The 27,575-nt window shown below is 37.0% G+C and overlaps 1 protein-coding gene across 4 annotated transcripts in view; it reads left to right on the forward strand.

The window, feature by feature from the left end:
* The window catches only part of BRMS1L (BRMS1 like transcriptional repressor), a 42,148-nt gene extending 22,856 nt beyond the window's left edge, over positions 1 to 19,292 (forward strand). Inside the window, exons 5-11 of one of the 4 annotated variants that reach the window (XM_080672260.1) lie at positions 6,247 to 6,411; positions 10,136 to 10,232; positions 11,562 to 11,645; positions 12,314 to 12,378; positions 13,482 to 13,521; positions 16,183 to 16,309; positions 17,725 to 19,292. In XM_080672260.1, coding sequence (XP_080528386.1) covers positions 6,247 to 6,411; positions 10,136 to 10,232; positions 11,562 to 11,645; positions 12,314 to 12,378; positions 13,482 to 13,521; positions 16,183 to 16,309; positions 17,725 to 17,842 — 696 coding nt within the window. In that variant the 3' untranslated portion in view covers positions 17,843 to 19,292. Of the gene's footprint in view, positions 1 to 6,246; positions 6,412 to 10,135; positions 10,233 to 11,561; positions 11,646 to 12,313; positions 12,379 to 13,481; positions 13,522 to 16,161; positions 16,310 to 17,724 lie in introns of all 4 variants that reach the window. The other 3 variants (XM_080672259.1, XM_080672262.1, XM_080672261.1) reach the window with 3 other exon arrangements.
* Positions 19,293 to 27,575: the final 8,283 nt, after the last annotated feature.

The raw sequence follows: 27,575 nt of genomic DNA on the forward strand, positions 1-27,575 counted from the left end.
TCTAGATTCTCTATTCTATTCCATTGATCTATATGCCTGTTCTTGTGCCAATACCAGACTGTTTTGAGAACAGTGGCTTTGTAATACAGCTTGAAATCTGGTATTGAGATCCCTCCTACTTTGTTCTTCTTTCTCAGGATTGCTGTGGCTATTTTGGAGAGTTCTTTCTAGGTCTGTGAAATATGCCATTGGTATTTTAATGGGGAGTGCATTGAATCTATAGATTGCTTTGGGTAGTATGGACATTTTAATGATGTCGATTCTACCAATCCATGAACATGGTATGCTCTTCCATCTATTTATGTCTTCCTCTATCTCTTTTTCAATGTCCTGTAGTTTTCCGAGTAGAGGTCTTTTATCTCCTTAGTTAAGTTTATTCCTAGGTATCTTAATTTTTTTGGTGTGATGGTAAATGGGATTGTTTTCTTAGTCTCTCTTTCTGTAAGTTCACTGTTGGTGTATAGAAATGCCATAGATTTCTTGGCATTAATCTTGTATCCTGCCACATTGCTGAATTTATTTATTAAGTCTAATAAATTTATTTTAATATATCTTAATTGATTTTTTTACAGAGAGGATGGGAGAAGGATAGAGTTAGAAACATCAGTGAGAGAGAAACATTGATCAGCTGCCTCCTGCACACCCCCTACTGGGGATGTGCCTGCAACCAAGGTACATGCCCTTGACCGGAATCGAACCTGGGACCCTTAGTCTGCAGGCCGATGCTCTATCCACCGAGCCAAACCGGTTAGGGCAAGTCTAATAATTTTTTGATGGAGTCTTTAGGGTTTTCTATGTACAGTATCATGTCATCTGCGAATAAGGACTGTTTTACTTCTTCTTTTCCAATTTGGATGCCTTTTATTTCTTCTTCTTGTTTAATCGCAATGGCTAGTACTTCCAGTACTATGTTGAAGAGGAGTGGTGAAAGCGGGCATCCCTGTCTTGTTCCTGTTCTTAGGGGAAATGGTTTTAGTTTTTCACCATTGAGTATGATGTTGGCTGTGGGTTTATCATATATGGCTTTTATTATGTTGAGGTATGATCCTTCTATTCCCACCTTGCTGAGAGTTTTTATCAAGAAAGGGTGTTGGATTTTGTCAAATGCTTTTTCTGTATCAATTGCTATGACTATGTGGTTTTTATCTCTCAAATTGTTTATGTGATGTATCACGTTTATTGATTTGTGGATATTGTACCACCCTTGCATCCCTGGGATAAATCCTACTTGGTCATGGTGTATGATCTTTCTGATGCACTGCTGCATCCGATTTGCTAGAATTTTGTTGAGGATTTTGGCATCTATGTTCATCAGGGATATTGGCCTGTAGTTCTCTTTCATTGTGTTGTCTTTATCTGGTTTTGGTATTAGGGTGATGCTGGCTTCATAGAAGGAGCTTGGAAGTGTTCCTTCCTCTTGAATTTTTTGAAGTAGTCTGAGGAGGATAGGTTTTAGTTCTTCCTTGAATGTTTGGTAAAACTCCTCTGTGAAGCCATCTGGCCCTGGGCTTTTGTTTGCTGGAAGCTTTTTGATGACTGCTTTAATTTCTTCCATAGTTACTGGCATGTTGAGCTGTTTAGATTCTTCCTAATGGAGTTTTGGAAGGTTATATTTTTCTAGGACTATGTCCATTTCCTCCGGGTTGTCCAGTTTGTTGGAATATAGTTGTTCATAATATTTTTTAACAATCCTTTGTATTTCTGTGGGGTCTGTTGTTATTTCTCCTCTTTCATTTCTGATTTTGTTTATTTGGGTCCTCTCTTTTTGCTTATTGGTGAGCCTGGCAAGAGGTTCATCAATCTTTTTTTTTTTTTTTTTTTTAAATATATTTTATTGATTTTTTACAGAGAGGAAGAGAGAGGGATAGAAAGTTAGAAACATCGATGAGAGAGAGACATCGATCAGCTGCCTCCTGCACGCCCCCTACTGGGGATGTGCCCGCAACCCAGGTACATGCCCTTGACCGGAATCGAACCTGGGACCCTTGAGTCCACAGGCCAACGCTCTATCCACTGAGCCAAACCGGTTAGGGCGAGGTTCATCAATCTTATTTATCCTTTCAAAGAACCAACTCTTGGTTTCATTGATCTTTTGTATTGTTTCTTTGGTCTCAGTGTTGTTTATCTCCCCTCTGATCTTTATTATTTCCTTCCTTCTGCTTACACTGGGCTTTTCTTGTTGCTCTCGTTCTAACTCGTTGAGTTGTAGGGTTAGATAATTTATTACCATTGTTTTTTGTTTTTTTTGCAGTAGGCTTGTAGAGCTGTGAACTTCCCGCTCAAGACTGCTTTCACTGTGTCCCATAGATTTTGGATTGTTGTGTTTTCATTGTTGTTTGTTGCCATGATGTTTTTTATTTCTTCTTTGATCTCTCTGGTAACCCAGTCATGTTTAATAGCATGCTATTTAGTCTCCAAGTGTTTGATTTTTTTGGGATTGTTTTTAATGTAGCTGATTTCCAGTTTTATGCCACTGTGATCTGAGAAGATGCTTGATATGATTTCTATCTTCTTGAATTTGAAGAGACTTCGTCTGTGTCCTAATATGTGGTCTATCCTTGAAAATGTTCCGTGTGCACTGGAGAAGAATGTATATTCTGTAGCTTTGGGGTGAAATGTTCTAAAGATGTCAATTAACTCCAATTGATCTAGTGTGTCTTTAGGATTGCTGTTTCTTTGCTGATTTTTTGTTTAATTGATTTATCCAGTGGTGTCAGTGGGGTATTAAAGTCCCCTACTATGACTGTATTGCTATCAATCTCTCCCTTGATATCTTCCAGAAGTTGTTTTATGTATTTGGGTGCACCTGTATTGGGTGCATATATGTTTACCAGAGTTATGTCTTCTTGTTGAATCGCTCCCTTTAGTACTATGTAGTGGCCTTCCTTATCTCTTGTTATGGCCTTTACTTTGAGGTCTATTTTATCAGATGTAAGTATTGCAACCCCAGCTTTTTTCTCCATACTATAATTTTCAAAACAGTAAAGTCATTCACAATGTGAAATTTGGAGGCCCAAAATACTAATGATGAGATGTTCCACAATGCACGTCTACTATTTCAGCTTTCTTAGATCAGAACAATTCGAAACTGAATGCTTATGATTCCAGCTGAAACTCACCTCCCATGGAAATTTTTTAATTTTTTTCCTTTATTTAATTTTTATAAGAACACTTAACATGAGATCTACCCTCTTAACACATTTTAAGTGTGCAATACAGTATTGTTAACTATAGGCATACTTTATCATTATGTATATCTGAAATTTTATACCTGTTGAATAGCAATTTCCTATTTCCTCTTCCTCTTACCCCCTGGCAACCACCATTCTACTCTCTGCTTCTATGTGTTTAATTTGTTTATATACCTCAGCTATGTATCATGCAATATTTGTCCCTATGTAACTGGCTTATTTCACTTAGCATAGTACTCTCAAGGTTCATTCATGTTATAGCATATGACAGGATTTACTTATTTTTTTTAGACTGACTAATGTTTCACTGTATGTGTAAATCACATTTTCTTTATCCGTTCATCCTTCAGTGTGCACTAAGGTTGTTTATCACATATTGGCTATTATGAATGGTGCTGTAATGAACACAGGAGTGCAATTATCTCTTTGAGATCCTGATATAAATTCTTTTGGGCATATACTCAGAAGGGATTGCTAGATCATGTGGTAGTTCTGTTTTTAAAATTTTTTAATTAATTGATTGATTGTAGAGAATGAGAGAGAAAGAGACAAACAGAAACAGACATCAATTTGTTGTTCCACTCATGTATGCATTCATTGGTTGATTCTTGTATGTGCCCTGACCGGGGATCAAACCTGCAACCTTGGCATATAAAGATGACACTCTAACCAACTGACTTGCCCTACCAGGGTGGTAGTTCTATTTTTAATTTTTTGAGAAACATCCATATCGTTTTTCACAGTGACCAAATCATTTTATATTGCCACCAACTGTGCACAGGTTTCCAATTTCTCTATATCCTCACCAACACTTATCTGTTTTTTGATAATAGCCATCAAAACAGGTAGCAAGTGTTATCTCATTGTGATTTGCATTTTCTTGATGATTGGTGACATTGAGTACTTTTTCACATACCTATTGGTCATTGTATATCTTTGGAGAAATGTCTACTCACATTCTTTGCCCATTTTTTAATTGAGTTCCTTAAAGTTTGGGTATTAGCCCCTTATATGTGATTTGCAAATATTTTCTCCTATTCTCTAGGTTGCCTTTTCACTTTAATTGTTCCTTTGCTGTGCGGAAGCTTTTTAGTTTGACATAAACACACTTATCTATTTTTGCTTTTGTTGCATGTGCTTTTGGTGTCATATCCAAAAAAATCATTGCCAAGACCAATGTCATGAAGCTTATTCCCTATATTTTCTTCTAGTGATTTTACAGTTTCAGGTTTTACATTTAAACCTTTAATCCATTTTGAATTGATTTTTGTGTATGGTGTAAGAGAAGAGTCAAATTTTACTCTTTTGCATATTTCTGCCAAGTTTCCCCAACACTGTTTGTTGAAGCGACTGTCCTTTCCCTATTATGTATTTTTGGCACCCTTGTTGAAGATCGGTTGACCATATGTACATATATGTATGGGTTTATTTCTGGGCTCTCTATTCTATTCCACTGGTCTATATGTCTATCTTCATGCTAGTATCATATTATCTTAATTACTATAGCTTTGTAATATATTTTGAAATTAGGAAATGTGAGGCCTTCAATTTTTTTTTCCCCTTAAGATAGTTTTAGTATTCAGGGTCCTTTGTGGTTCCATATGAATTTTGGGATTTTTTTCTTAGATGCCACTGGGATTTTTTTTTTAAATGTATTTTTTTTATTGATTTCAGAGAGGAAGGGAGAGGGAGAGCAAGAGATATAGAAACATCAATGATGAGAGAGAATCATCAATTGGCTGCCTCCTGCACGCCCCACACTAGGGATCGAGCCCACTACCCAGGTGTGTGCCCTGACCTGGAATTGAACCATGACCTCCTGGTTCATAGGTCAACACTCAACTACATAGCCACACTGGCTGGGTGGGATTTTGATAGAGATTGCACTGAATTTATAAGTTACTTTAGTAATATTGACATTGTAACAATATTAAGTCTTTCAATCTGTGTACAAGGGATATCTTTTCATTTATATGTTTTCTTTAATTTCTTTCATTAATGTCTTATAGTTTTCAGTGTACAGTTCTTTCTTTAGTTAATTAAGTATTTTGTTCTTTTTGATGCTATTGTAAATGGGATTGTTAATTTCCTATTCTTTTATTTCTATCCTTTTTTATATATGTTTAATCATACATTTTTACAATTTTTTTTTTTTTTTAAAGGAAGGAAACTTTTACTTTTTTTTTTTTTTAATATATTTTATTGATATTTCACAGAGAGGAAGGGAGAGGGATAGAGAGCTAGAAACATCGATGAGAGAGAAACATCGATCAGCTGCCTCCTGCACACCTCCCACTGAGGATGTGCCCGCAACCAAGGTACATGCCCTTGACCGGAATCGAACCCGGGACCTTTCAGTCCGCAGGCCGACGCTCTATCCACTGAGCCAAACCGGTTTCGGCCATTTTTACAATTTTTTATATCTATTAGTAAATGTAACATTTTATTCTTCTGCTTTCTCTGTAACAATGATTTTTCTTTAAAGACTATTTTGTCTGATAATTAAAACAGCTACCCTATTTGTATTTGGTCTGGCATTTGCCTGAGAGAAGGTTTGTTTCATCCTTTTTTCCCAACAACATTTCTATGGCCTTCTATTTTAGGTATGTTACTTATAAATAGCATATGACTTGATTTATAATAAACCTATTTTAATCTGTCTTTTAAAAAATATATGTGTATTGATTTGAGAGAGGAAGGGAGAGGGAGAAAGAGAGAGAAACATCAATGATTACAGAAAATCACTGATCAGCTGCCTCCTGCACATCCCCCACTGGGGACTGAGCCTGCAACCCGGGCATATGTCCTGACCGGGAATCAAACCGTGACGTCCTGGTTCGTAAGTTGATGCTCACCAGCTGGGCATGTACAATTATTTTTTTAAACCTTGGAATTAATAATTGTTTAGTTTATTGTTTGTTAGTTTTCTCTGTATTTATCAATTCTTCCCAGAGACTCCAGTAGATCTGTGAAAGCTTTCTAATGCCATTTTCCATGTGATTGAATGCATTAGATAATCAATGAGTGCCGTTTTCTTCTGGTGTCCTCCCTCCAGGGAGCAGTCCTTCCAGCCTTCGGTCCCCTGTGCTCCCACTCCATCCTGCTCCATCCTTCAGAGTTTACCAGCTGCTGGAAGTATTTGCTCCTTTTAAGAATGTATTCAACTTTCATTTATGAGCATAATGTGATAAGGAGGGCCTTCTCCTATCCAGGCTTGAAGGTATTTTCCCCAGGACTACCTATCCAGATTCTACTTCATTTCTTTTAAGATTTGAAGTAGTGCTCAGACTTTTCCAAATATTGCCCCTTGCTCACATTTTTTTCTTTACAAAGAGCACACTTGCGTATAGTACATGCCTTGGGGTTCTATCTTAGTTTAGTTACCATATTCAGAGATCACGGCATGCAATTGTGCCATCCCTTGGTTTGATAACTGCAGGTGTTTGTTGATTTATTTTGTGCATTTCATTAGGTCTTGGGGAAGAGACAGTTTGTGATATGGGTTCATTTGTAATCTTACCCTAGAAGTCTCTCCCTGCTTTTTGAATTCTGAATTTTCAGTGTCTGCAGAGCAATAATATGGACATCAATAATTTAGGTAGCCAATACTCTATTATTGGATTTTATTGCTTTCCTAATCTTTGCATTGCAAGTATGCCATCGTTAGCATCCTTTTACATACAACTTTGGTTGAGATTATTTCCTTAGGATGGAATCTCAAAGTGTAATTATTAGATCAAAGGATGCAATCATTAATCCCCTTAATACTTGTTTCTAAATTACTATCCCAAGTAATTGGATCAGTTTATACACTAGTATCAGTCAACATTGTGAATTATAATTGAAAATAAAACTTTGCTAAGAGAAAAATAATATCACATAATGCACATTTTAATTTCCATTTGTGTTTTTTCTCTCTCTCATTTTGGCCTCTTTTGGCAGTGGGAATGGGCAGTATTGAGGTTGCCTTGCTGAGTTATCCATGCTTGTTTAATGCCATCTTATGGTTATTGAGCCTTAATCATGTTAGTTTTTTATTGCCTTTTTACTTCCATTTGCTTTTAAATTTGATTTTAATTTTTATGTGATTAAATGTATTAGTCTTTCCTTTATGGTTTCTCCTAACTTTTGTGTTCTGAAAGGCTTCCTTTATCCCAACATCAAATAAAGAGTCACTATCTTTCATTTAGTTCTTTTAGATTTCATTTTGTAACTTTAACTCTGTAGTCCACTTATTTTCACGTATAATGTGAGACATAGAATCCTGAGTTTTTTCTGTATATAGTTAAACTCATTTCTGTTGTTTTATTTATTATCAGATTTCCGGATGATTTGAAAAGTCACCTTTATCATATACTAAAATTTCCCTGAATTAGGGTCTGTTCTGAGCTTCTGTTTTTGTTTTTTTGTTAATCCTCACTGGAGGATGTTTTCCCATTGATTTTTAGAGAGAGTGGAAGGGAGAGGGGGATAGAGGAAGAGAGAAACATGAATGTGAGAAGCATGTTGATTGGTTGCCTCCCACATGCGCTCCCAATTGGGGCCTTGATCGAACCTGCAACCCAGGTAGATGCCCTTGACCAGCGATCAAACCCGAGACCCTTTGGTGCAGGGGCTGACTGTCTATCCACTGAGCAACACTGGCTAGGGCTGTTCTCTGAGCTTTTAAATTCTATTCTGCTTATCTTTTTCTCTCTTAAATAAACACAGCAGTGTTATACTTTATTGATTTTTTTAGAGTGAGAGGAATGGAGAAGAGAGAATGCAAAATCAATCGGCTGCCTCCTGCACACCCTCTACAGGGAATGGAGCCCGCAACCCAGGCACCTGCCCTGATTGGGAAATGAACCAGCAACCTTTTAGGGTACTGGATGGTGCCCAACCAGTTGAGCCATACCATCCAAGACTATTCTGTTTATCTTTTTATTGCAGTGCAGTATACTTTTAAAAAATGATGATAGCCTTATAATATGTTTCATTCTCTGGTAATGCTAGTCCTTCAAAAATCTCCCAGGACTGGAGAGTCCTGAAGGAAGATGAAACCCGTGAGGTGCCCAAGTCAGGGAACTGCCAAAAGGAAGCTGGTTCTGAACATGGGCCAGATTGAGACCAGTACAAAAAAGGAAACTTGGAGCTACTTTCGTGCCTCCTTGAAGCTGCCCTGATGAGAAACAGCATAGGTGTCAGCCTAGGAAAGGGCTCAGGGAGCAGGTTCGCTCAGTCTATGTGTGAAAATTGCAGGGACTTGGGGTCTTAAAGCCAAATACATAAATAGTGCCTTTAAAAGCAAAATTACATGTTGAACATAGAAGCCTCTATGGGCACCTAAGCAATTCAAGTTTGGATGCCCCTTTCTTTTCCAGATGTCCTCTAGCTGCTCTATTATAACTTCCTTTTATCCTCAAGGAAGCCCTTTGAGACTCTTACCAGGTTAAGGGTAAGGGAGGGAAGAATAAAGAAATCAGAACGAGAATAGAATCAAGGCACTTCTGTCTATAAGCTTTAAAACACACATATAATATCTTTAGAGATGCTTCCAAAGTTTCAAACGTTTCAGTCGCATTGTGGCTTCTTTTTTCATTGTAAAAAAATTATTAGTGGATTTATTTTAGAGTTTCTGCTTGGCCAAGGGCAAACTTATCAGTAGAAAGGAGAGAACATACCAGTTAAACTCTCATAGTCTTAATAAAAGCCCTACCACTCCAGCTCTATAGTCAGAGTCATCTTTAGTTGGAGAATCTGGATCTATTTATAGCTGTCACATACACAGTGGTGGGGTCTGCTCTCCCTTTTTCCTGACACATAATATTTCCCAATTCTAGTAGCACAATTTAAATAAGGTGGGAATACTTCATAAGACTTTCCCAAAAGCAGGGGAACAAGTAAAAGGAAGTACACAGAGAGTAGCCTGCCACGAGATCACTTTTCATATGAGATCTAGTTTTTGTTATCTTCAGCTTTGCTTTCCTACTAGCTCCTGGTTTGCCTCAAATTCACAAAAGTCATCTTTTCCCCACCACTCAGAAGAATCTTCAAGCGTGTGTAGACTCTAAATTTCAAACTTGAAAGAGAGGACTTTATGATTGACACTGGCAATGCTGTCTACCTGGGTGTGTCCTATGCCTTCCACAAGAAATCATAGCTAACTATATTCCAGTAGCTTCTACAAAATAATCATCTAGTTATATCCCAATAGCCTAATATCCTTACTAGCAATAAGCATGTGGTGAGTGGCTTGGGAATCTGTCATAAGCATCTAAAAGTATGTTCATTATGGCTTTTCAAATAAGGGGTACAGTGCTATATAAAACAACAGTGGACTAGAACTAGTAGACCTGGGTTCTAATCTGATTTGACAGTAAACGGCCTTGCCTCTTGTAGCAAGTCACTCAATCCTTCCATAGATAGTTTTGTTGCGAGATTTGGATATATTTAGTCTGTAATTTTATGATCTTGACTGTAATTGAAGTATTATAAAATTTGTACTTGAATCTTTCTCTTTGTGATATATTAGTCTATTTTAATATTATGCTGAGATATTAGTGAGGAATAAAGGCCCAATTACTGTTCCAATAAGGAAATATGATCCATTTTATAAAGTTATACTTTATTGGACAGGTTCTCCATTATGGTGACAGGTGGGACCTGCTTATATTTAAGAGGAGACATGGAGCTTATTATGAGTTTCTTATAAAGTAAATAACTTCTTTAATTATCACATACAAATTTAGATGTCCTTAAGCAATTTAATTGCATGTATTTTCTGGTTTTATTTCTTTCATATTTTGACTTTTTATCTTTAAAATACATAAGTTGGAATAAAAAAGCAAACAAAAGCATCATTCATTAAAGTACTTTAAGAATAAGTTATTTAGTACTCTTAGTTAAGATAGACCAATTTTTCCTTTCTACTTATGTGTAATCTTTTTTTTTTTTTTTTAAAGAGTGAAAAGCTTTTGTTATATGATACAGTCCAGAGTGAGCTAGAGGAGAAGATAAGAAGGCTTGAAGAGGACAGGCACAGCATTGATATTACCTCAGGTAATGGGAATGATGTGACTGTTATGTTTAGTTTAGGTGACACCGAACCTTTGACTTATTATAATGTCTCACTAGAGGCCCGATGCACGAAATTTGTGCAAGGGGCTCAGCCCTTGCAGCCTCGACGGCTTGCCTCTCCTAATATAAATGTTATGTAAAAGAAGTGTTCTAATGAGAGGGGAGAAGGGGAGACTTCTAAACAATCGGTAAGATTGTGATTGTTCCTTTGAGTTGAACTCAGACTTAAGATGTAGAAAGGAGCAATGAAAAGGGACAAAATAGAAGTCTGACAGGAATTATAAGAATAAGAATACTATACTATAAGAATGATAAGAATATAATTTTTTATAAATTTACTTATTGACTTTTTTTTTTTAAGGAGAGAGAGAGGAAGGGAGAAAGAGAAACACAGATAGAGAAACATTGATTTTGTTGTTCTGCTTATTTATGCAATCATTGGTTGCTTCTTGTATGTGCCCTGACCAGGAATTGAACCCACAAGTTTGGCATATTGGGATGACACTCTTAACCAACTGAGCTACCTGGTCAGGTCAAGAATATTATTATTTTATGAGAATAGTATTGAAAGATAATAAGAGTAGGCTTTGAAGACAGTTATAGTATATGTTGCCTCTAAGTTTTGAAAGATTGTCATGTGGAAGAAGGAATAAAAACCTCTTACCACGCAAACTAGGACAAATGAATAGAAGTTACAAGGAGGCAGATTTGTGTCTCAGATAAAGGAAAAACTTGATAATAATTAGATCAGTCCAATGAGAAATTGGCTTTTTCAGGGGTATTGTGGAAAGGCTTTCTCCACTAAATGGATTACTTACTGGGTTGTCCTACAGTTCTTGCATATCATTATTTTATTTTTTGCAAATTCTGTTCTTTTGTATAGAGTAGACATAGTGGAGTCAGACAAGCTGAGCTTAATGCCACTGCTCCATTACCTGCTAGTCAAGGGCGACCATGGGTGACAGTCACTTTAGCTTTTCTAATTGGTCTTTTTGTCTGTAAAACTGAAGCAGTGAGAATACCTCCCTCAGTGGTAGCTTTGAGGGTTAGTTGAGACAATTCATGTATATTTAACAAAGTGCCTGATATATGTTGACCAATTATTAGTTATTAAGTTCAAGTTGATTTTTACTTCAATAAAAGCAGAGAAAACTTCATAAATATATAGCTGCTCATGAAATTCTTGAAGTCACATATCTACATACATATACATAACCGCCAATGAAATTTTGCTACCTTGAAATTATAGTCTCTTTTTCCTCCTTTGGTCTCCAGAAATCAGCTAATACTTAACTTTTATTTACTTACCAGAGCTGTGGAATGACGAGCTTCAGTCAAGAAAAAAGAGGAAGGATCCTTTCAGTCCTGACAAAAAGAAACCAGTTGTTGTTTCAGATATCCTTTTCCAAATTTCCTGGGTTTTTGTTGTTGTGGAGATTGTTGCCTTATGTATATTTTTGCACTGTACATACCTTTATAAATTTTATTAGTATACATTGCCTTTGTTTGCAAGATCTGTAATAAGCAAAAGATAATTTATAAAATGCATTAAAGGCATAAGAATATAATTTAGATTAAGAGGGACGGGAGGAACAGAAATTTAGTTATAATCTCAACTTCAAAAATTAATATGGCTTTATAGTTCACAGGAGCTTTGATGTGAAATAGTTGTTTAGTATATAGCACAATTACATAATTCTTGTGTGCTTTTTAACATTTTTTAATGTTTCTCAACGTGGAGTGTCTTTAAATTAAATTAATATGTGCATGCAATCTTGGCATTCCTATGGTACCCTACCCTTTTCCCCCATTTCAAAACAGTGACTAGGTTGGTGCTATATCTGACAATATATGTAGAATTAAGAGAATATGGTTAATAACATCTGAAGTATTATAATATATTTATCCTGGCACTAAGGTTTTGAAGAATAATTGAAGTCAGAAATCAGCATGCCAAGGGATTATGTCCAGAAATCATTATTCTATTCTTTGAAAAACAGCAGTTTGAAAGTATAATTCACAATGTGAAATTCTTACAGTTAAAATGTCCTTGACTTTTCAACGTCCATATATAGTTTATATGCTACAAGACCTTGATATTCTTGAAGACTGGACAACAATTCGGAAGGTATGATTAACAAGCAATGGAATACAAGTATATTTTTATAGTTTACTTTTTAAGATTCTATGGTTATTTTTCATTAGTACATTAAAATAGGATTATTATAAATATACTTTGTCACAGTTTCTCTAAGGCAATTAACACTAATACAGATAACAGTGAATTGAAGGAGTATTTTGAGAGACATGTCAACATGTCTCTCAAACAGTTTTTTTTCTTGTAATAATGTCATTAATAATTTATGTAAAAGTACAGGAAAGTATTTATTTAGGTTGCCCCAAAATAATAATAAATAACCATTTTGTGCCCAGTTCTTAGCCTGGTCCTGGCTCACAGAAGGCACTCAATAAATATTTATTGAATGAACGAAAATGAAAATTTCAACCTTTGTTGTATGTTTTGCATTTTGTCATCAGAGATTCAAGAATTCTAGGATTTTTCTGTGCTTGTTTGAAAGTGAAGCTTTTGTTTTCCTTAATTTTCCATTTTTAGAAACTTTTTAGTTGAAAATGAGAGATTATTTCAGGTATTAATAATATTTCCCAGAGATAATATCATATATATATATTTAAAAATTTAAAAAAAATTTTTTTTAGAGAGAGAAAGAGAAACATTGATGTGAGAGAGAAACTTTGATTGGTTGCCTCCTGCATGCACCCTGACTAGGGATCGAACCAGGGTATGTGCCCTGACCAGGAATCAAACCCGCCACCTTTTGGTGTATGTGACCATACTCCAAACAACTGAGCCATACCAACCAGGGCTAAAACTGTTTTTATTTACTGATTTTTAGAGAGAGAGAGATATCAACATGTTGTTCCACTTACTATGCATTCATTGGTTGATTCTTGTATGTGCCCTGATTGGGATTCGAACCTGCAAACCTTGGCGTATCGGACCATGCTCTAACCAACCGAGCTACCTGGCCAGGGCTCATATATATTCTTTATGGTCTTAGACATTAACAACTTATTAGAAGAGCTGAAGATTATACTTCACTGTGCTTGTTATTGAGCTTATCTATCAGTGGTCACTGTATATGTTAAATAGATGCCAAAATATACTTTGTGGACTCAGACGTCTTTCTTCCTTTTTTCCCCCTCAATTAGGCGATGGCTACATTGGGTCCACACAGAGTGAAAACAGAACGTAAGTCATTTAGTCTGAGCTCAGAAATCTTTATGGAGACTGTTGAATCAGGGTTAAGTCATCTACATCCAAAAGAGCTTCCCCTGTCAGTGGTTTCATTTCATCAGTACACACTATACCCGAAATTATGAGGAATCCTCTGGAGTCTTCGCCTCATATAAAAGTTTCAAGATTTGTGAATGAAATGTATTTCTTCTTTCAGTGTTTCAGCTACATTACTATTGATAATAGTGGATCAATAATTTTAAAAGTATTTATTTAGTCTTTTTTTTTATGGGCCCAATAATTCTATAAGGGAGGTGTTTGGAGTCCGTGAGAATCCTCTGGAATTGTGGGCAACATTTCTTCTGTGCCTGCATTTTCTGGGAGAGAAATTAGAGTGCTAGCAGTGTAATCCATCAGAAAAATTTACACAGCACTAAGATTTACACATCTGATATACCTTAGTAAAATTTATATCCAATTACACTTTTTTGACTTTTTTTAAAAGTCTGAAAATCACTGCCGAGTTGAGGTCTGAGTCCAGCAACCACAAGAAATGAGTTCCAACAACAACCATGTGCTTAGAAGAGGACCCAGGGTGCCCTGACCAGTACCTCCAGCCCTGACCAGTACCTCCAGTGCAGCCTTGTGAGGCCCTGAGCAGAGGACCAGCTCACCTGTGCCTGCACCCAGGGAAATGTTTAAATTGTCAGTTTTTCTTATGATTCCTTAAAACTCAGGCAGTGCCTAGTAGTTTCTCTTCATTTTCAACTTTCTCAAATCAAAGTCCAGTTGGCTCTCTGAATCAGGATGTTTTACCAAGCAAAGGAGAAAATAGAGGAATATGTGACACCCAGGAAGCAGGAGATTCAGAATACATGAGTCGGAGGACATTCTCGTGGTTGTGAAAGGGGATCCCAGAGTGTCACTTTGCAACAAGCCCTGATCATGGCAAGATGCCAGCTTTTTGTAGATTCCTTCAGGAGAGGTGTTTTCAAGAAAAAACAACAACACACACACAAGTAAATATAGATTGCCTCACATGTTTGAGTGTATAACAAAGTGATTCACATATTTCTTATGGAGAGTCTGGACATGAATTAGTGATAGATACATTATAAAAAATTAAGCAATCAACATATCATACCAATACCCCCAAGAAGCAGTGTTTTAACTCCAGAGGAGACATAAGTTGTTAAGGAAAAAAATGCTATTATGTTATTGTACATTGTTTACCACATTTACATTTAAAGTCATGTTAATAAAACACAAATAAATTACTTTAAAAAAATCACTGCCAAAGTAGTGATGGACATTGTTGTCTAGGATAACTCTCGTGCCTTTTTTCACTGTATATGAAATTTCTAATTCTTCTAAGAACAGTGAAGCTAGGTTTTTAAAATACATGTTTTAAATACTAAAAAGTACATTATAAGAGCTCAAATTCTATTTTATATTTAACCCAAGGATTAACCTTTAAACTTTATTATTAGGTCATGAAATTGTGGCAATACTATACTAAAATGCTTCCCTTAGAAATTAACTGGCAGGGTAACTCTCTAAATCTCTAGGTTGTTAACATTTTGAGTCATGAATTCCTTTGAGGATCTTACTATACTATTGCTTGGGTCTCCTCCCCATTTCTGTTGTCTGTAGCATTGTGCCCTGTTTGTTTTCTTCATGGCACTTACCACAATTTGTAATTTTTTATTTATTGTTTACATGTTTATCTGTCTCCTGACAGGATTGTAAGCTCCACAAAGGTCAGAATCATATTTCTTTTAGTCACAGTGCTTAGAAAACATTTTGTTGAATGAATGAACAAATGAATGAATGAGTGAGTGAATGAATACTTATTGAACACCTTCTGCATATCAGGCACTACTTGAGGCTCTGGGAATACAATGATACAAGAGAAGGACCCCCAGGAATTTGTTGGGGGAGGAAGAATAATATATATGAAAATAAATAATGAACAACATAATGACAAATTGTAATAATTGCTATGAAGGAAATATAATGTTGTGATGAAGATTAACTGAGGAGTTAGGCTGGTTGGAGAAGGGTTTTCTGAGGTGGTGACATTTAAATGATAAAGAGGTGTCTACTTCATTGTATACTCTTGACAGTGTTCTTTTATAAAGAACATTTTTTCTCTGCATGAGTTTACCTGATTAATGCCAAATCATTTGTAGGACATTAAAAAAAAAAGGAAGTTCTACTTAGGACATTTCCCTTTTAGGATCGAAGGCCTGGGGAACTCTTGGAATATGTAATAAACTCTTTTTCTTTGGAATTGTCAGACAGCTGCTGGGGAGAAAATATGAAAAATATAGTTTTCAATGGAAACATGGCAATTGATATTTTAACTCCTATTTAAAATTGGCCTTAGTAATTGATAGTGTCCTGCTTTCCCTTCTGGCACTTGCCTAGTTAATCGATGATTTAGTGTACATTATTTAGCTTTGTTTAGTACTTATACTGAAAATTTTGTGAATTATATTTAAAAAGTAAGAAATTAAATTTTCTTATTTCTATTATATTTATGTTTGTTTTATAAGAAACATTTTTAGTGTTTTTTTCACATATATGCATGGATTGGTGTTAATTCTTAATGTTCTGCACTTTTGTTCTGACCGTGTCTTATTAATATAACAGTTTTTGAACTGATCCCTTTAGCACCTGTGAAACTGGAAAAACATCTGCACAGTGCTAGATCTGAAGAGGGAAGATTATATTATGATGGTGAATGGTATATACGTGGACAAACAATATGTATTGACAAAAAAGATGAATGTCCTACAAGGTAAAACGCCTTTATCATTTCAGTGTTTACAACATTGATATAAATATTTGCTGCCTCCATAGTATATTCATAATTAGTTGCCCGTGGATCCTTTCTTTCTCTTAACATATGATTTGATTAACATGTGTGTACACCAGTGTTACTCTTTATATACAAGAGTTGCATAGTACATGAACACAAGCATTAGCCCATTGGAAGTCTTGGAATTATTTAGTTAGGTAAGGGATGCTATTTGTTAATTCTTTTAGTAGATGACCTTTAAATCAGAGAATTGTGAATTTGACAGTGTGCTTCCACAACGTGTGGACCCATCAGTCCTCCCCTTTCTTTGTGGTGTGTGACAGTATTTTGGATAAGAAGAATTTGGATCAATTAAAGTAGGAAAGGAATGGAAAACTCATGAAAACTTTAAGAGTAACAGTAATTAAAGTATAACTTGAAAACTGAAAATAGTCTTTTAAAATATTTAATCTGTCTAGGCTTAAATAAAGTTTATATAATTACTTATATATCCTTCTAAGTTTTATCTGGTTTTGGCCTTTGAAAAATATTAATACTAATTACTGCTTTAATTCCTTCAGTAGTTAAAGATATAATTCTCAGAGTAGTAGCCATCTAACATTAAGAAAATATCTTTCTAGATTTCAGTGGTAAGTGAAGTATAGAATATTCAACTTGCATTTAGTATAGAATGTTCATTTTCCAAATACAGTGGTTTTAATGGGATTGTAATTTCATCTTTAAATTTTTAGGATACCAGGAGCATTATGTATAGAAACTTCTCTCAGAAGCTCATTAAGCTGATTACTAGGTTATAGAGTATAGACTATACCCCTGGATTCTTGGCTTTCTCTTATTACTTTGGAAACATTTACTATTACTTAATATAAATGTGGTTTAAAAAGATGAAATAGCAGAGGAGACAATTAAACAAAAATCTATTTTTAAAAAGATTTCTATATTGAGATGAGTAGTGTCCAAAAAAATCTGTACAATTGCCACAGAGGCTCGACACTGGGAATTAGGGATTAGTATTTGAAAGATTTTCTACAACCAAGACTGATAAGAGTTGGAGGTGTAATACCATATAAGTAGTGGTTTTAGTTCCACTTTGTTTTTTTGGGGGGATGTGGAGGGTAAGATGGGGATTGAGTAGGAACAATGTATATTTATTTAATAGTTCTAATAAATCTCACCAACTATTAGAAAAGGAAAGAAAATGATTAGGTGTTGCTAAATATGCTATTTTGACAAAATGATAGATGATTGTCAGTATTCTGGTAAAAGGCAATTGTGTACCTGAATCTATTCTTTTCATCCAGTTATTTTGATTTTATAGCTAGTACTTGGAAACGAATAGAGGAAGAATATTGTGATTCATTCATTCATTCCTTTTTCCCCCCAATCCTTTTTAGTGCCGTAATTACAACAATTAACCATGATGAAGTTTGGTTTAAGAGGCCTGATGGAAGCAAATCTAAGCTTTACATTTCACAGCTACAGAAAGGAAAATATTCAATTAAACATTCATAATCATGATTTAAGTGTTATCTAAATCTACCTTATTAGTGTTACCAAATGTGATGTGCCATGGGAGTAAAAATGTATTCAATGACTTCAATATTCTCGCTGAATCATGAGAGACTGTGTATTTGTAGGTAGTATTCTAAGTAGGCCTCATATTGATATGTTATTAAAAGAGACAGAAAAAATGTTTAATTGTGATCATTACATTTATTTACCTTTTAGGTCCAATGACCAATAGGTGTATATGGTAGGGGTTTCTTATTAAACGTTTTTATGCAAATCTGTGTTTAGTGAACTGTGTTGCTAAATGGCTAATTTTATCTGCATTTTTAAAAATTTTCCATATCTTTGTCACTCATTATGTGTTTGTAAATAAGCATCATAAAACATTTCCTATAAATGGTTTGTACTAGTATATTAGCGTCTAATCAGGATTGAAATTAATCATATTTATGTATGTATATATGGCATTATCAGCTTGTTTAGAACTGATGGCCTTACTTTACAATCTTTTTTACCCAAAATTAAGCTATTGGGTTTGACAGCTAAAAGGAGCACTTTTGTAGACTAGTAGCTTTCTTTCTTGTCTTCTTTGATTATATGGTGGTGACCTATTTTTACAAATGATACTTAATGTTAATTAGTAACATTAGTGTCAAGTAATAACATGCTTCTATGTGTATTTCTTGTGAGCCTTTAGAGAGCAGGTGTTTATGTTACCGCATAGTGGTGGACAGTAACTGACAGTATTGTGGTGCTTGCTGTGCATTCTGATCTTCCAAACAGATTTTTAGTAAGCATTTTCCAGAGGTAAAAGTAGTTCCTTATACTAATTTTATTCCTAGGGCAAAATAGACAGGGATAATTTCCCTGAATTCTCAAATTAGAAATTTTATCTACACTTCTACTAGATTCTATACTTTAAGGGCACTTGGTGCAATTTAGAAAGTATTGGCCTCTCTTCTCTTAGCCACATTCAAAATTAATTTCTAAAGCCTCAGGAACAGTACAAATAATCAAAACCCTCAATATGGCAGCACAGTTGGCTGTAGTGTATATTAGGGTACAACCAAATCAAGTATTCCTGGTGGTCTTGTGCACTTTAATGTCTGTTATAGTGAGACTTAAGAGGATGAGAAAGAGATCTACTTATTAACACTTAGGGCAGGAATATCTGCATTATTCTGTTTGTTTTCTTACTATTTTACCTCTGCAAACAGCTTCCTGCGTGGATCACTACTTCACAGTTGCCAAATGTTAAAATATTTGACATCTGAAATTCATTATCAGTAAAGTTATGTACTTTGTTCTGTTTCTAATTAACTGTGGCAAATGTACATAATGTCGTAATCTGATAGTATTTGACAGTACTTATGTATACAATATTTCATAAGCATTTTTAATAAGATTTGTATTTTTAAATTTAGTATATAATAAAAAGATGTGTTTGAGTGTCATTTGTAGTGTCTTGAATTACTTGTGTGTAAGTTCTTTATTATTTATAATCTGTCTACTTCTAAGAAGGATTTGAGCCAATTTACATCAATAGATACAGAGTGTTGAACAAATGTTTTTGCTTCCCTAAAGCACAATTCAACCTCTATTGGGGCATATTTAGACACATAAGATAGCTAATTTATACTTAATTTTAAAATATGCATGTGTTTTACTTTAATAAAAGCATACTGTATAAGTTCTGAAATTCTAAATAGAAAGTTTTGATATTAATTTATTTATTTTGAGAGTATGTTTATTAAAGCTAGGGACAGTGAAACAAAGGAAGGGCTTAGGGTAAAAGAAGCAACAGAGCCTACCAGCCGTGGGCAAACTACGGCCCGCGGGCCGGATCCGGCTGTTCTATTCGATTCTCTTGCTCTCCCCTCTGCTCCTTTACTTTGAATTTATATTAGTTCACACAAACACTCCATCTATGCTTTTGTTCCGGCCCTCCGGTCCAGTTTAAGAACCCATTGTGGCCCTCGAGTCAAAAAGTTTGCCCACCCCTGGTAGGCGGTGCTCTGCTTTGGTGTCTGGAAAGGTCAGAGGGAAGAACTAAGCCATGCTGGGGCTGCTTTTAGCCGACTGGGAATTGAGAGAGAAGGGGGCCTTGGAGACAGCTTCTGGGGGTTAGCTCGGGACTAGCTGGTGCTGCTCGTTGCTCTGCTGGTTGCAAGTCTCCTAGGGACCCTTAGATTTGTTAGGAGAGAAAAGTAAAGATGCATGCCTGAGAGGAAAAAAAGGCATGGGCATGCTCCTGAGAGAGCCCACGCTGGGCCTTTCTCTTGAGGGTTCTCATCTGTTTTCTAAAGGTAGGAATTGTAGAGGAGGTCTTAGAGAGGATCTCAATAAAATCTCATCAGCTTTATGCTGATGCACCAAAACGATATTCTCCTGACTTCATCCATCCTTGGGTGTGGTTGGCACAAAAGGCACTAATTGGATTTCTGCTACCTGTCTTTAGGAGTAGGATGATTTACACTTCTCCTCCCTCTGGTTGGGGAGGAGAAGTGTAAATCATTTACTCTCAAGTGTCTTTGGTTAGGGAAGATAGGATTTTGTGATTTACTAGATGGCTATAAACTGCTTGGCTGTTTAACTATCTGTCTCAGTTTCCCTATTCCACTTGTCCTGACTTACCTGTCTCATTACCTCCTCAGATACTTCACTGAAATATTTTAGAGATGATGAGGGAGGACAGTCTGGCTTCAGTAACTGTTCCTGCTGATGAAGGTCATGGTCCCTGCCTGTGTAGAGTATGGAAGTCTATCCCTGCCTGATCTAAGGGCAACAAGGGAATGGGATCCAAGACTGGAACAGAGAAATTGTTAGCTGATTCTTCTAAAGTAGAGATGGGCCAGAAGCATCATCCCCTTGGTATGGAATTATTGCATCCTGGGGACTGATTATGAGACCTCCAAAACCAGGATTTGGGGCATGGGATGAAGTGTCAATTCAGTTATTCCTTAGAGTTTTATACATCTCATCCAGTTTAAAGGTATGATTTGAAAGTTTATTTTTAGAAATCTGTAATTTAGAATAAGTCAGAGTTCTTCCCATGGCTTTTTCTAAATACATAACACATCTGCAAATGCATCAGAGTAAGGCAATGACTGTTTCTAAATGACAAAAACTTAAAATGACATGGTTATAGAAATACTGGAAAATCCTTGTTTTCTAATAGAGTGAAAAAAGAACCAATTTCCAACTCTGTATTAGCTTACTTTTGATATTTAAATTCATTGACCTAATTAAATTCATTATTCAGCTTAACCATATAACTCTCCCTCAAGATTTCTCTTCACAAACCTACAACATTCACAATCCGGTCAGGGCTAACATACTTACTTTCAAAACTTTAATATTTATATATACCTATTTCATAATATTGATACTGATTTGGGTAAGCTTATGCTCACCTATGACTATAGAATATATATATACTAGAGGCCCGGTGCACTAAATTCGTGCACTGGGGTGGGGTGTCCCTCAGCCCAACCTGCACCGTCTCCAATCTGGGACCCCTCGGGGGATGTCTGACTGCCTGTTTAGGCCCGATCCCTAAACAGGCAGTCGGACATCCCTTTCACAATCCAGGACTTCTGGCTCCCAACTGCTCGCCTACCTGCCTGATTGCCCCTAACCACTTCTGCCTGCCAGCCTGATCACCCCTAACCACTCCCCTGCCAGCTTGATCAACGCCTAACTGCTCCCCTGCCAGCCTGATCATCCCCAACTGCCCTCCCCTGACAACCCGGTCACCCCCAAATGCCCTCCCCTGAATATTCCCTCTTTATTAGATAGGGTTTTTTCTTTAACATATTGGACAGCCCTAACTGGTTTGGCTAGGTGGATGGAGCATCAGCCTACAGACTCAAGGGTCCCAGGTTTGATTCCGGTCAAGGGCATGTATCTTGGTTGGGGGCACACACCCAGTGGGGAGTGTGCAGGAGGCAGCTGATCGATGTTTCTCTCTCATAGATGTTTCTAGCTCTATATCCTTTTCCCTTCCTCTCTGTAAAAAATCAATAAAATTTATTTTTTTAAAAAAGAAATGTTTAAGATTCCTTCATATCTGCCTGGCTGGTGTGACTCAGTGGTTGAGACCCCAGGCTGCCTCCGCTGGCAGGGGATCGCGCCATGGGGGTACGCGCCCCTGCCAGGCTGAGACCCCGGCCCAGGCTGCCTCTGCTGGCAGGGGATTGTGCCGTGGGGGTGCGTGCCCCTGCCAGGCTGAGACCCCAGCCCAGGCTGCCGCCGCTGGCAGGAGATTGCACCGTGGGGGTACGCGCCCCTGCCAGGCTGAGACCCCAGCCCAGGCTGCCTCCGCTGGCAGGGGATTGTGCCGTGGGTGTGCGTGCCCCTGCCAGGCTGAGACCCCAGCCCAGGTTGCCTCCGCTGGCAGGGGATTGTGCCGTGGGGGTGCGTGCCCCTGCCATGCTGAGACCCCAGCCCAGGCTGCCTCCGCTGGCAGGGGACTGGGCTGTGGGGAGTGAATTTGTTTTTGTTTTTTATAAAGGGTCAGGAGGGGCTCTGAGCAGCATCCCGCCAGGCCGCTTACTCTGCAGGCTCTCAGCGGCATCCCTCCCTGAGACTGGGGGACTCTGGCGGGGCTGAGAGGACTGGGCGCCACCATCTTGTGGCTATGGGCGCCGCCATTTTTGTTACGGTATGACAGTTAATTTACATATTACTATTTTATTAGATAGGGTACATATATTTTTAAATATATTTTATTGATTTTTTTACAGAGCGGAAGGGAGAGGGATAGAGAGTTAGAAACATCGATCAGCTGCCTGCTGCATGCTTCCCACTGGGGATGTGCCCGCAACCAAGGTACATGCCCTTGACTAGAATCAAATCTGGGACCTGTCAGTCCACAGGCCAATGCTCTATCCACTGAGCCAAACTGGTTAGGGCTATAATATATATATATATATATATATATATATATTTTTTTTTTTTTTAATTTTTTATTAAGGTATTATATGTGTACAGTTCTTACCATTGCCCCCCCCCCACTCCCGTACATGCCCTCACCCCCCAATGTTTTGCATCCGTTGGTTACTCTTATATGCATGCATATAAGTCCTTCAGTTGATCTCTTATTTCCCCCACCTCTCCCTAACTTTACCGCTGTAATTTGACAGTCTGTTTGATGCTTTACTGCCTCTGTATCTATCTTTTTGTTCATCAGTTTATAATGTTTTTCATTATCCCCAAATGAGTGAGATCATGTGGTATTTTTCTTTCATTGACTGGCTTATTTCACTTAGCATAATGTTCTCTAATTCCATCCAGGTGCCTACAAATGGTAGTAATGCCTTCTTTTTTATGGCAGCATAGTATTCCATTGTGTAGATGTACCATAGTTTTCTGATCCAGTCATCTGCTGACGGGCACCTAGGCTGTTTCCAAATCTTAGCTATTGTAAATTGTGCTGCTATGAACATAGGGGTGCATATATCCTTTCTGATTGGTGTTTCTAGTTTCTTAGGATATATTCCTAGGAGTGGGATTACTGGATCAAATGGGAGTTCCATTTTCAGTTTTTTGAGGAAACTCCATACTGTTCTCCACAGTGGCTGCACCAGTCTGCATTCCCACCAGCAGTGCACGAGGGTTCCTTTTTCTCCGCATCCTCGCCAACACTTGTCATTTGTTGATTTGTTGATGATAGCCATTCTGACAGGTGTGAGATGGTATCGCATTGTCGTTTTGATTTGCATCTCTCGGATAATTAGTGACTTTGAGCATGTTTTCATGTGTCTCTTGGCCTTCCTTCTGTCTTCTTTCGAAAAGATTCTATTTAGGTCCGTTGCCCATTTTTTTTTATTGGCTCATTTATCTTCCTTTTATTAAGTTGTATAAGCTGCCTGTAGATGTTGGAGATTAAACCTTTATCAGTGATAACATTTGCAAATATGTTCTCCCATACAGTGGGCTTTCTTGTTGTTTTGTTGATGGTTTCTTTTGCTGTGCAAAAGCTTTTTATTTTGATGTAGTCCCATTTGTTTATTTTCTCTTTGGCTTCCATTGCCCTAGGGGCAGTATCAGTGAAAAAGTTCTTTTGGCATATGTCTGAGATTTTGCTGCCTGTGGATTCCTCTAGTATTTTTGTGGTTTCCCGTCTTATATTTAAGTCCTGTATCCATTTTGAGTTTATTTTTGTGTATGGTGTAAGTTGGTGATCTAGTTTCATTTTTTTGCATGTATCTGTCCAATTTTCCCAACATCATTTATTGATGAGACTGTCTTGACTCCATTGTATGCTCATCCCTCCTTTGTCAAATATTAATTGCGCATATTGGTTTGGGTCGATATCTGGATTCTCTATTCTATTCCATTGATCTATATGTCTGTTCTTGTGCCAGTACCAGGCTGTTTTGAGGACAGTGGCTTTGTAATACAGCTTGAAATCTGGTATTGAGATCCCTCCTACTTTGTTCTTCTTTCTCAGGATTGCTGTGGCTATTTGGGGTCTTTTTTTATTCTAGATGAATTTTTGGAGAGTTCTTTCTAGGTCTGTGAAATATGCCGTTGGTATTTTAATGGGGAGTGCATTGAATCTATAGATTGCTTTGGGTAGTATGGACATTTTAATGATGTTGATTCTAACAATCCATGAACATGGTATGTTCTTCCATCTGTTTACATCTTCCTCTATCTCTTTTTTCAGTATCCTGTAGTTTTCTGCGTATAGGTCTTTTACCTTTTTGGTTAGGTTTATTCCTAAGTATCTTAATTTTTTTTTGTGCGATGGAAAATGGGATTGCTCTTTTAGTCTCTCTTTCTGTAAGTTCACTGTTGGTGTATAGAAATGCCATAGATTTCTTGGTGTTAATTTTGTATCCTGCTACATTGCCGAATTCATTTATTAAGTCTGTTAGTTTTTTGATGGAGTCTTTCGGGTTTTTTATGTACAATATCATGTCATCTGCAAATAAGGACAGCTTTACTTCTTCTTTTCCAATTTGGATGCCTTTTATTTCTTCTTCTTGTCTATTGCAATGGCTAATACTTCCAGTACTATGTCAAACAGGAGTGGTGAGAGTGGGCATCCCTGTCTTGTTCCTGTTCTTAGGGGAAATGGTTTTAGTTTTTGCCCATTGAGTATGATGTTAGCTGTGGGTTTATCATATATGGCTTTTATTATGTTGAGGTATGATCCTTCTATTCCCACCTTGTTGAGAGTTTTTATCAAGAAAGGGTGTTGGATTTTGTCAAATGCTTTTTCTGCATCAGTTGATATGACTATGTGATTTTTATCTCTCAATTTGTTTATGTGATGTATCACATTTATTGATTTTCGGATATTGTACCATCCTTGCATTCCTGGGATAAACCCTACTTGGTCATGGTGTATGATCTTTCTGATGTACTGCTGGATCCGATTTGCTAGAATTTTGTTGAGGATTTTGGCATCTACATTCATGAGGGATATTGTCCTGTAATTCTCCTTCATTGTGTTGTCTTTATCTGGTTTTGGTATTAGGGTGATGCTGGCTTCATAGAAGGAGCTTGGAAGTGGTCCTTCCTCTTGAATTTTTTGGAATAGCTGAGGAGGATAGGTTTTAGGTCTTCCTTGAATGTTTGCTAAAACTCTCCTGTGAAGCCGTCTGGCCCCGGGCTTTTGTTTGCCGGAAGCTCTTTGATGACTGCTTCAATTTCTTCCATAGTTACTGGCATGTTGAGCTGTTTAGATTCTTCCTGATTGAGTTTTGTAAGATTATATTTTTCTAGGAATATGTCCATTTCCTCCAGGTTGTCCTGTTTGTTGGAATAGAGTTGTTCGTAGTATTTTTTAACAATCCTTTGTATTTCGGCGGGATCTGTTGTTATTTCACCTCTTTCATTTCTGATTTTGTTTATTTGAGTCCTCTCTCTTTGCTTCTTGGTGAGCCGGGCTAGAGGTTCATCAATCTTATTTATCCTTTCAAAGAACCAGCCTTTGGTTTTGTTGATCTTTTGTATTGTTTCTTTGGTCTCTATGTCATTTATCTCCGCTCTGATCTTTATTATTTCCTTCCTTCTGCTTACACTGGGCTTTTCTTGTTGCTCTTTTTCTAACTCTTTGAGTTGTTGGGTTAGGTAATTTATTACCATTGTTTCTTGTTTTTTGCAGTAGGCTTGTACAGCTATGAACTTCCCGCTCAAGACTGCTTTTGCTTTGTCCCATAGCTTTGGATTGTAGTGTTTTCATTGTCATTTGTTGCCATGATGTTTTTTATTTCTTCTTTGATCTCTCTGGTAACCCAGTTATGGTTTAATAGCATGCTGTTTAGTCTCCATATGTTTGATTTCTTTGAGTTGTTTTTATTGTAGTTGATTTCCAGTTTTATGCCACTGTGGTCTGAGAAGATGCTTGATATGATTTCTATCTTCTTGAATTTGAAGAGACTTTGCCTATGTCCCAACATATGGTCTATCTTTGAAAATGACCCATGTGCACTTGAGAAGAATGTATATTCTGTGGCTTTGGGGTGAAATGTTCTGAAGATGTCAATTAATTCCATCTGGTCTAGTGAGTCATTTAGGATTAATGTTTCTTTGCTGATTTTTTGTTTAGAGGATTTCTCCAATGGTGATAGTGGGGTATTAAAGTCTCCTACTATGATTGTATTGCTGTCAATCTCTCCCTTGATATCCTCCAGGAGTTTTTTTTTATGTATTTGGGTTGCTCCTGTATTGCGTGCATATATGTTTACTAGAGTTATATCTTCTTGTTGGATTGCTCCTTTTATTATTATGAAGTGGCCTTCCTTATCTCTTGTTATGTCCTTCACTTTGAGATCTAATTTGTCAGATATAAGTACAGCTTTTTTTTCAGTTCCATTTGCCTGGAAAACCTTTTTCCATCCCTTCACCCTCAGTCTGTGTGCGTCTTTTTTTCTGAGGTGGGTTTCTTGTAGACAGCAGATATATGGGTCGTGTTTTCTTATCCAATCCGTTACCCTATGTCTTTTGATTGGGGCATTTACTCCATTTACATTTAAAGTTATTATTGAGAGGTACTTATTTGTCACCATTCCTATTCTTTACCCCTGTGTTCCTTCTTCGCTTCCTATTTCTTTCTTTCTTTTTTTTTTTTTTTTTTTTTTTTTTACAGCAGACCCTTTAGCATTTCTTGCATTGCTGGTTTGGTGGTAATAAATTCCCTTAGCCCTTTTTTGTCTGTGAAGCTCCTGATTTCACCTTCAATTTTGATTGACAGTCTTGCTGGGTACAGTATTCTTGGATTCAGACCCTTCCTTTGCATGACTTTGTATATTTCATTCCATTCCCTTCTGGCCTGATGAGTTTCTGTTGAGAAATCAGTTGCTAGTCTGATGGGGGTTCCTTTGTATGTAACTTTCTGTCTCTCTCTTGCCGCTTTTAAGATTCTTACTTTGTCGTTGGTGTTTGCCAATTTAATTATAATGTGCCTTGGTGTCGGTCTTTTGGGGTTCATTTTGCTTGGGACTCTGTGAGCTTCTTGGATTTGTGTGGGTTTTTTCTTCCGTATATCAGGGAAATTTTCTGTCATTATTTCTTCAAAGAGGTTTTCTATTCCTTGCTCAGCTTCCTTTCCTTCTGGAACTCCTATTATGCGGATGTAGTTTTGTTTTGTGTTGTCCCAAAGTTCCCTTAGGCTCTCCTCCTGCCTTTTAATTTTTTTTTTCTAGAAGTTGCTCTTCTTGGGTATTTTTCCCCATCTTGTCTTCTAGCTCACTGATGCGGTCCTCTGCTTCTTTTAGTCTAC

Source organism: Plecotus auritus, assembly GCF_963455305.1.
Source record: "Plecotus auritus genome assembly, chromosome: 1".
Taxonomy (NCBI): Eukaryota; Metazoa; Chordata; class Mammalia; order Chiroptera; family Vespertilionidae; genus Plecotus; species Plecotus auritus.